Raw genomic sequence first — 9,387 nt, 5'->3', positions numbered from 1 at the left:
AGGTTGGATCCACTAATCTACAAGGTCCCTTCTACTCTAGGGTTTGGTTATTTCTACAAGAGCCTCTGGGAAGTCGGGGAGGTGAGGGCTCTGGGGCAGCGGTTGGGTGGGGTGAGGTGGGGAGAGAAGGTTCTAGGGAAAAAGGCTGTAGGGAAAGGCAGGTGTTTGTGGCCACAGCAAGGGCTGCGGGTAGATCCAGTGCCTTCTATGTGAATGCTCCACCGCTTTCCTCTGGACACCACCCCTCCCCCCCCCCAACCTGCCCAAGCTCTGCACTGCTTGCTCTGACCCGCGGGGGGCTTGCAGGGGTCACAGCCTCCTGCCCCTGGTGGAAGTCCACCCGCGAGCTCCCCTTGTTGTGGGAGCTGGAGTCGGGGAACTCGGGGAGCAGGGGACAACCATGCCACCGAGGGCTGGGAGCCCCAGAGTTCTCTCCGAAGAAGCCAGGTAAGGAATGTGTGAATAGAGGTCAAAGCGTGTTCTACGTGTCATGAGAGCCAGGTGAGGGGAGACCGCTGGGTTGGTGCAAGGAGGCCCTGTGCTGGGCAGTGGTCCCCAGGGGCTGGGTTTTGAATGTCCTTTCTCCCCTTTCCCCTTTTCACCTCCCCAGGTGGGAGTAGTCTCATCATGCATCCTCAGGTGCCCGAATGGGCAGAGCCACTTCCTCCTCACTCTCCAGGTAGCGATGCCATGGGAGCCCCTGGGGCCACCCAGGGAGAGGGGGGTCAGCACCGAGGTGGGCTGCCTGGAGGCCAAGCCCTCTTTCCCCTGCACAGAAGCCCGTCTTCCAGAGAACCCCTGGAGGGGATTCCTCACAGAGTAGGGTGTTCTCTGCTGTTGGTCCCTGCTGTCCCCCTCCCTTGCATTTGGAAGTGGGGAGGTGTGGGGCTAATTGGTGGCATTTGGGAAGGCAGGAGAAATTATCTGGTACCCACGCGCCCTCCCTCTGGGATCAGAGCCCCAGCCGCTGGAGGCCAGTGTGGTGAAGTACAGGATAGATGAGAACGAGGGAGAAAAGGGCAGCTTGAAAGCCCCATCCCCCATCCCCACCCCCACCCCTGCAACAAGGTGTCACACCTTGGCCGAAGCCCTCCCCGCCTCTGGGCTCCATTTTCCTTTACCTCTGAAACTGTGGATTGGACACCAGGTCTGGGTGGTCCGTTCAACCCTGCTGCATGCAGCTCAGGGTCGGAGGGCCCCACCCTAATTCCCAGCCCCAGACTGACGCCTCCTTCCCTGCCGCTGACAGCTAGGATGTCCGGGCTATTCAAGGGCTATTTGTGGCGTGGCCTCTGTGTGCTCCCTGCCCCTCCCACACCGGACCTGCGCCTGGCTTGGGCCCAGCACCTGCCCACCCAGTCCGCCAGCGGCATCGTCCTGTGTCCTGCCGCTTGGGCTCTCTCTCCCTGAAACTGGCCATGCCAGGGAGAAGGAGCTCCCCTCCCCACTGGGGACACCGTCTGGGGTGCCTCCGTTCGGCCTCAGCCTGCCGGGTCTGGGGTCCCCGGTCCTGCCCAGCCCGGGAGGCCCCTCAGCGCTCGCCGCTGCTGTGCCGGGACATGGCGCTGCAGAACGCCCTGTACACGGGAGACCTGGCGCGGCTGCAGGAGCTGTTCCCCCCGCACAGCACAGCCGACTTGCTGCTGGAGAGCCGGGCGGCCGAGCCTCGCTGGATCAGCCACCAGAGGGGTGAGGGGCGGCCGGGGGACACGGGGCTGAGGGCGGGGGGCCTGGGCGGACCGCACCAGGCGCAGAGGTACCAGGTGCTTGAGGACGAAGTGTGCTCCCGGGCTGTTTCTCTCCCACCCTGAGGCTTGCCTAAACCTTGGCCGGGAGAGAAGTCATGCGGAGCCTAGAATAGCTCCGGCTGAGCCCAGGGGCCAGGTCAGGCGAGGCTCCGCACACGGAGACACTCTCCTTGCGTCTGTTCCTGTCCCCTCCTCCTCTCCTCTCTGCCTTTGGCCCCTACCTCTCCTCCCCGAGCCCCCAGCCCCCTTCCCCCACGCTCCCACGCTGCCCTCATGAGCTGGTCCCCAGAAGAGTGCAGGGAGCACGGCGAGCCCCCTGGTGACCGACATGCCCTCTGTGCCAGGCTGGTGGAGAAGCCCAGCGGAGGGTCCGCCGAGCGCCGGGAGGCAGGCCCGAGACCCATCGTCACGCGCGCGGCCTCGGGACCCGCCCTGGCCTTCTGGCAGGCGGTGCTGGCCGGGGATGTGGGCTCTGTCTCCTGCATCCTCGCCGACTCCAGCACTGGCCTGGCTGCGGACTCCGTCTTTGATACCAGCGACCCAGAGCGATGGAGGGATTTCCGCTTCAACATCCGTGCTCTGAGTACGGGCCAGGGACACTGGGGGGTCTGAGCGGGAGAGGGAAGCCTGGGGAAGGAGCTCTGGGCTCCCTCTTCCTGGCCTCCGCCCACCTCCCCCGTTGCCTGGCAGCTCCTTGCCCCCCTGCAGGGTCTGAGGCCCAGGTCCCGTCTCTCCCTAGGACTCTGGTCGCTGACGTACAAAGAGGAGCTGACCACCCCACTGCACGTGGCGGCCAGCCGGGGCCACACGGAGATCCTGCAGCTGCTGCTGAGGCGGAGGGCGAGGCCAGACAGTGCCCCTGGGGGCCGCACCGCCCTGCACGAGGCCTGTGCCGCAGGCCACGCTGCCTGTGCGCACGTTCTGCTGGTGGCTGGAGCCGACCCCAACATCCCTGACCAGGATGGGAAGCGCCCCTTGCACCTCTGCGGGGCGGCCGGCAGCCTCGAGTGAGTGACCCCTCGCCTCAACCCCCATTCCACTCGTAGGGGAGGCAAAGAGACGAGCGCAGGGTAGATGAGGGAGCGCGTCGAGGGCTGGCAGGCCTGGTGAGCTGGGGCTCAGGTGGGAGTCAGGATGCGATTTCCCCCCAAGCCATCCTACCACTGGCCTGGTGGGCTTTGGAATGGCCTGTCCTTGCACCAGCTTCTGCCTCCCCAGGGCCGGAGGAGGGCTGTAGTAGGGCCCGGCTGCGCGGCTGGCATGGGGGAAGTTGTGGCTCCTTTATGGGGAAGTGGTGTAAAGTTTTCATTTTTCTGAGCTTATGTCCCAGGCACCGTGCATAGTACAGCAGTAAATAAGGCACGATTCTGCCCTCAGGGAACTGACTGTCCAGTGATCCAGATAGGCTGTCGAGGATAGCAGGCCCCCAGTTAGGGCCTGTGGTGGTCCTTGAGGGCAGGGTCTGGTTCTCAGCTTGGCAGGTCTGGCGTTTCCATATTGGCAGGCACCCTCAGATAAATGGGCTCGGGGACTGAGCCCAGCTAACCAGACTCACAAGAAACCAATGGCTATACCCAAATGTAATAATGTGTTATTTACGGTAGAGGACATTCCTTTACAGTGACCCAAATAATTGTGCCCTATGTGGAGGGGACCTTGGAGAATGAGTCCTCATAATTTTTTGATGAATCTGGAAGCCCGGCAAAGGGAGCCTTGGCAAATCTATGAACTAACTGTATGTACGACAGAGGCCTTCTCTCTACTGACGACACACCTGCCAAATTTCACATCTTGCCCCTGAATGGTGCCACAGTTTTGATCCTTGGGTCCCCCTTTCATGGACCTTCTTCCTCCTGTTAGCCTCATCGGCCCTCAGAGGATTCTACCGACTTCCTCGTGTTGTGGTTGGAGATGTGTTCTCCATCAGCGTGGTCCAATACAAATACGCCACGAGCCACGTATGTAATTTAAAATTTTCTAGTAGCCCTACCAAGGCATGAAAAAGAAACAGGTGAAATTCATGTTTAAATCGTGGCGAATTACACGTCACATAAAATTTACCATCTTAACCATTACTCAGTGAACAGTTCAGTGGCACTAAGTACATTCACATTGTTGTGCGACCATCACCACCATCCAACGCCTGAACCTTTTTAATCTCGCCGAACTGAAATTCTGTATCCTTTGAACAACAACTCTCCCTCCCCCTCCCCCCCAGCCCCTGGCAACTACCGTCTACTTTCTGACCCTATGAATCGGACTGCTTTCAGCACCTCTGATAAGGGGAATCATACAGTATTTGTCCTATTGTGACTGCCTTATTCCGTTTAGCATAACGTCCTCAGGTTCATCCAGGCTGTAGCACGTAACAGAATTTCCTTCCCTTTTAAAGGCTGACTAATATTCCATGGTATAGATCACATTTTATTTATCCATTCCTCTATTGATGGACAATTAGAGTGCTCCCATGTTTTGGCTATCGTGAATAATGCTGCTATGAACATGGGTGTATAAATATCTGTGAATCAAGTGAAATTAATTTTAATAATATATTTTATTTAGCACAATGTATCCAAAATGTCATCATTGGGCTTCCCTGGTGGCGCAGTGGTTGAGAGTCCGCCTGCCGGTGCAGGGGACGCGGGTTCGTGCCCCGGTCCGGGAAGATCCCACATGCCACGGAGCGGCTGGGCCTGTGAGCCATGGCCGCTGGGCCTGCGCGTCCGGAGCCTGTGCTCCGCAACGGGAGAGGCCACAACAGTGAGAGGCCCGCGTACCGCAAAAACAAAAAAAAATGTCATCATTTCAACATGGAACCAATATAAAAAGATGAGACACTTTACATTCTCTTTTTGTACCAAGTCTTCAAAATTGGTGTGTATTTTGCACTCACAGCACGTCTCCATCAGGACTAGCCGTCCTGCAAGGGCTCGGTGGCCGCACGTAGCCGGTGGCCACTGATTGGACGATGCTGTTCTATGCAATCCCACATTCTTTGGCCGTGTTTCAGCCCAGGCTCCCTGAGATCACACTTTGTGACAATCATTCCTTCCTTTTTTGAATAAGCAAGTGTATTTTTAAAATTATTTTGGAGAATTTCAAACATATAGAAAGGTGGACAGGATAATATAATGAGCCCCCACGATCCACCACCATCTATGCCACCCACTGTCCCCACCCAACGAGGCCATTATGAACTCTCATGCTGACAGCTTTTCAGGCATTGTCTTATATGCCACTCACAGCAACCTCTTCGGTCTAGGTATCAGCAATTATCCCCATTCTATAGATGAGGAAAGTGTCACTCGAAGACGCTAAGTTCCCTTAGCCTTGAATTTAAGGGCACACATCTTGGCAGGCGTACACAGTCTTCTGAGAGGACCATCCTGGAGCAGATCTGGCGGCCAATTTTGGTTTTGGTCTTTCTCCCACTGCCCCAGTTTCCATTTGTGCTCACTTCTGCGTCCCCTTCCCCCCTCCTCCTCCCGTCCCAGCACGCAGAGCCCTGGCTTGAGAGAGGGCACTAAAGATGCTGCAGGATGTTGCTGGATGCCCAGTGCCAGCCAGGATGGAAGGAGCAGACAGCACCAGGAGCCACCCAAGGGTCCCCCCAGGTTTGCTTTGCTCAGACCGGCAGGAACACAGGGGTGAAGGTCTGCACCCCGTTTTCCTCCCCTCGGCCGTCTCGCCCTTACTAGGTGTGCAGAGCTGCTCCTGAGGTTTGGAGCAAAAGTGGATGGTCGGTCCGAAGAAGAGGAGGAGACCCCTTTGCATGTGGCCGCCCGGCTGGGCCACGTGGAGCTGGCAGACCTACTTCTAAGACGGGGAGCATGTTCCAATGCCCGCGATGCTGAAAGCTGGACCCCGCTGCTGGCCGCCTGCGACGCCCGCTGCACGTCCCCCGCTGACGCCGAGGCCACCACCGCCCACTGCCTCCAGCTGTGCCGCTTGCTGCTCTCGGCCGGGGCCGACGCCGACGCTGCTGATCAGGACAGGCGGCGGCCCCTGCACCTGGCCTGTCGCCGAGGCCATGCGGACGTCGTGGAGCTGCTCCTGTCCTGCGGCGTCAGTGCCAACGCCATGGACTATGGGGGACACACGGCCCTGCACTACGCGCTGCAAGGCCCGGCTGCAGCCCTGGCCCAGGGCCCCGAGCACACGGTGCGGGCGCTGCTCAACCACGGTGCCGTCCGCGTGTGGCCTGGGGCTCTCCCCAAGGTACGGGGCTAGGGCCCGAGGGAGGGCCATGAGAGCGAGGGCACGGGGAGACCCAGACCTGTGCTCCATCTCGCTCTGGGTGCAGCTCCAAACTTGGGCACATAGGTCAGTACTTTGTCTTTCATTCATCATGTAAGCAAAGCCCAACGGGGGGCAAACAGCACACTGGCGGGAGGGGTGTATGCGTGTGTGCGTGCACACACGTGTATGTATGCATATAACGTGTTTGTGCGTGCGTATGTGTTTGCATGTATGTGTGATGAAGGGAGACTGAGGGCACTGGGGCCAGATTATAAAGGAGCTGAAAAGACAGAAGGAGCCAGGACTGATGAGGGTGGCAGGGAGTCGTTTCTTCATCAGCGGAGAGAGCTGATGAAAGAAGCATTTAGGAGGCTCCCCCTGGCAGTGGGACCCTGAACATGAGACACTCCAGGCACAGGAGACGCTTGCCCAGGGCAGAGTGATAAGCCTGGGTCATGAGGTTCAAGGCCTCCTGACCATCTGCAGATGGACATGGTCCTTGTTTCCAAGAGCTTAGCAGAACATACACCACCGAGACCAGCAGCTGCTATCCTGGCACCAAAGAAAAACACCTTTCGCTGTCAATTTCCAATCTCTGTCTTATTTTACGTTAATATCCCCCGAGGTGGGTTCAGCTTGCAGACCTGTGCTACCGAGGCACTGGCAGGGGACACTATCCATGCTGTGCCGTGTCTGGAGGGGCTCTATAATATCACGGAGGATGCTGGACCTGGGGTGGGGACCCTCGTTCTCCAAGGAGCTGGGTCAGGATGGGTATAGGGCAGCAGGCGCAGGTTCCCTGCCCCGCCCCCGGGCTTGAACCATCCAGTCCCGTGGGGTCCTGGACTCTCCCTGCTGTCCCTGCCTCTCTTCTTCACTCATAAACCTAGAAGCATCTGTCTAGTTTCCTAAGCAAGACCAAATAGTTAAACAGCCCGAGAGTTCGGCAGATTGGTCTCCCCTTTGGGAAAATACAAGAAAATCAACAATTAACACTAATTAATCTCCTATTAACACCAGATAATTAGGAGACGAGCAATTCCTTGTAATCTGACAGTGGTTCTGACAGCTAATGATTTCCCCTTCGGGGAAGGGGTGGGAGAAGGAGGCAGAGCAGCAAACGGATTTCCTGGGACCCCACTGCCTGTCCCTCAAGCCGTGTTCTGTCCACACGGCCTTGGGGACAGGCTGGCACGGCAAAGTGCCCCATTCGTCCCTTCATCTGGCCTCCACGACATCCCAAGCGATCAGAAAGTCGGCATTCATCTCCCACAACCTGCAGCTGCTCCAGGCTTGGCTGGGGTGCCTGTCCTCCAGTGAGGAACCCCTCCCTGCAAGGAGGCCTCTATGGCCACACCTCCAGGCTTGCATTGCTGGAACTACAACTTGGGCAAGTTACTTAAGTTCTCTGTGCCTCAGCTTCCCATGTCTGTAAAATGGGGATAACCTTGTAGGGACGAGGATTAAGAGTCAACGCACGTGAAGTGCTAAGAAAATATCTGGCATAAATTATGCACGATAGAAATGCTAGCTGTTGTGCTCGTTTCCTGTCGTGGCCGTAACAAAGTACCACAAACTGCGTGGCTTAAAACAGTAGAAGTGCATTCCCTTTCGGCTCTGGAGGCTGGAAATTTGAAATCCAAGTTTAGGTAGCGTTGGCTCCTTCCAGAGGCTCTGAAGGAGAACCTGTCCCAGGCCTATCACCTAATATCGGGTAGTTTCCCACAATCCTTGGCTTGCTTGTAGATGCATCGCTCCAATCTCTGCCTGTGTCATCACATGACATTCTTCCTGTGTGTCTGTGTTCTCTCATAAAGACAGAAGTCATATTGGATTAGGACTCACCCCAATGACCTCATTTTTAACTTGATGACATCTGAAAAGACCCTATTTCTAAGTAGGTCACATTTATAGGTACTGGGATTAGGACATCAACATACCATTTGGGGGACTCAGGTCAACCCACAACAGCTGTTCCTTGGCTGGCTGGCCATCCTGCGTGGACGGACAGGGTACCAGCTGTGTGTGGTAACCCCTAGAGCACTGACGCAGCTCTGCCCCCTGCAGGTGCTGGAGCGCTGGTGCACGTCCCCGCGGACCATTGAGGTCTTGATGAACACCTACAGTATCATGCAGCTTCCCGAGGAGGCCGTGGGCCTGGTGCCTCCTGAAACTCTGCAGGTCAGATTCTAGGACCCTGAACACACACTCATTCAGCCTGCCCCAAGAGACTTCCACCGCCTAAAGGGAAGCCCTGTGGGTCCCCCCACCCTGCCCCACAGAAGTTACTCAGAAAAAGAAAACTCACATTGTGAACACGCGAAGCACTCCCTACTTCTAAGAGGCTCCTGGAGACCCACTGGCCACCAGCCTCCCCTCGCTAGGAGAAGTAGTTACCACGTGTCCAAGACTCCTTCTGAGACCCTCGTTCTGCCCCCAGAAGTACCACCGTTTCTACTCCTCCCTCTTGGCCTTGGTGAGGCAGCCCAGATCGCTGCAGCATCTGAGCCGCTGTGCCCTCCGTGCTCACCTGGCGGCCTGCCTGCCCCATGCCCTGCCCCGCCTGCCCCTGCCAGCCCGCCTGCTCCGCTACCTGCAGCTGGATTTCGAGGATGTGCTCTACTAGGTGAGCCCTGGGCTCTGTGGACAGTCCCAGCCATTGGGGGCTGGGGTGGGGGAGTGGGGGGAATGGGTCGGAGGCAAGAGAAGAGTTGGGGGCAGGGCCCTAGACAGAACCACCCAAATTCCCAGACCACCAGACGTCTCTGAATCCACATCTCTCCTTCCAGATGTCCACTGCCTTTTGAGAGAGTCTGAAAGCAGATGCCCCATGCCCTAGGGGATGTCAGCCCACGGCTCACAGCGCCTGGAACTCAGGACTGAGTTGAACGGATTCAGGTGGAGGTGGCCCTCTCAGCAGGAGGTCCAGCTCCACAGGCAGATGTGGATGTCATCATTCCCACCAGGAGAGGCAGATGGGCCATGTGGCCAGGTGACATCTGATGGACAGAGAGCCGGGATTCATGGCAAATGATAGATACTCCTCTTGGGGTCCCCTGAGGCCCCCTCCAGCTTGTCCAAACCCTGTATGCACATTAAAAATCTCCAGGCCTCTGTTACTCGGTGCTGTCTCCCACAGCCCTTCCTCTGAGCTGGCTGGCCCACAGGGCACTCGAGATGGGCAGATTTATGGGGTCTCCCTGGATCTACCCCATGGTGCCAGCTGCATGGCATCCACTAGCTATTGAGGGACCCCAGGCAGACCTGCCCCTCTGGCCCATGCTGTGGGGGAATAGCCACCAGGTGAGATAGTATCAGAAAAGGGCTGAAGGAGAGCCAGCCAAAGGACGGGGGCCAGAGGACGTGGGGGAGCAAAGAGGCTTGTGTAGGGCAGAGCCGC

The 9,387-nt window shown here is 57.7% G+C and overlaps 1 protein-coding gene across 1 annotated transcript; it reads left to right on the top strand.

The window, feature by feature from the left end:
* Nucleotides 1–1,382: 1,382 nt before the first annotated feature.
* On the top strand, nucleotides 1,383–9,138 carry ASB10 (ankyrin repeat and SOCS box containing 10). The gene is made up of 6 exons (XM_004312161.4): nucleotides 1,383–1,689; nucleotides 2,488–2,755; nucleotides 5,447–5,966; nucleotides 8,055–8,168; nucleotides 8,428–8,613; nucleotides 8,777–9,138. Exons 1-5 carry the CDS (start codon nucleotides 1,419–1,421, stop codon nucleotides 8,611–8,613), a joined length of 1,359 nt encoding a protein of 452 aa, XP_004312209.2. The 5' UTR covers nucleotides 1,383–1,418; the 3' UTR covers nucleotides 8,777–9,138.
* Nucleotides 9,139–9,387: the final 249 nt, after the last annotated feature.

The sequence above is a fragment of the Tursiops truncatus genome, chromosome 9 (assembly GCF_011762595.2).
Source record: "Tursiops truncatus isolate mTurTru1 chromosome 9, mTurTru1.mat.Y, whole genome shotgun sequence".
Taxonomy (NCBI): domain Eukaryota; kingdom Metazoa; phylum Chordata; class Mammalia; order Artiodactyla; family Delphinidae; genus Tursiops; species Tursiops truncatus.
The sequence above is the reverse complement of the archived record's forward strand: the minus strand, read 5'-3'. Positions and strand labels throughout refer to the sequence as shown.

Excerpts from the sequence above, each read along its gene's own strand:
- ASB10 (XM_004312161.4), top strand. The coding sequence starts at position 1,419 with ATGCCAGGGAGAAGGAGCTCCCCTCCCCACTGGGGACACCGTCTGGGG. Across the intron at positions 1,690-2,487 it reads CTGGATCAGCCACCAGAGGG|GACTCTGGTCGCTGACGTAC; the intron begins GTGAGGGGCGGC and ends GTCTCTCCCTAG. Across the intron at positions 5,967-8,054 it reads GGCCTGGGGCTCTCCCCAAG|GTGCTGGAGCGCTGGTGCAC; the intron begins GTACGGGGCTAG and ends TGCCCCCTGCAG.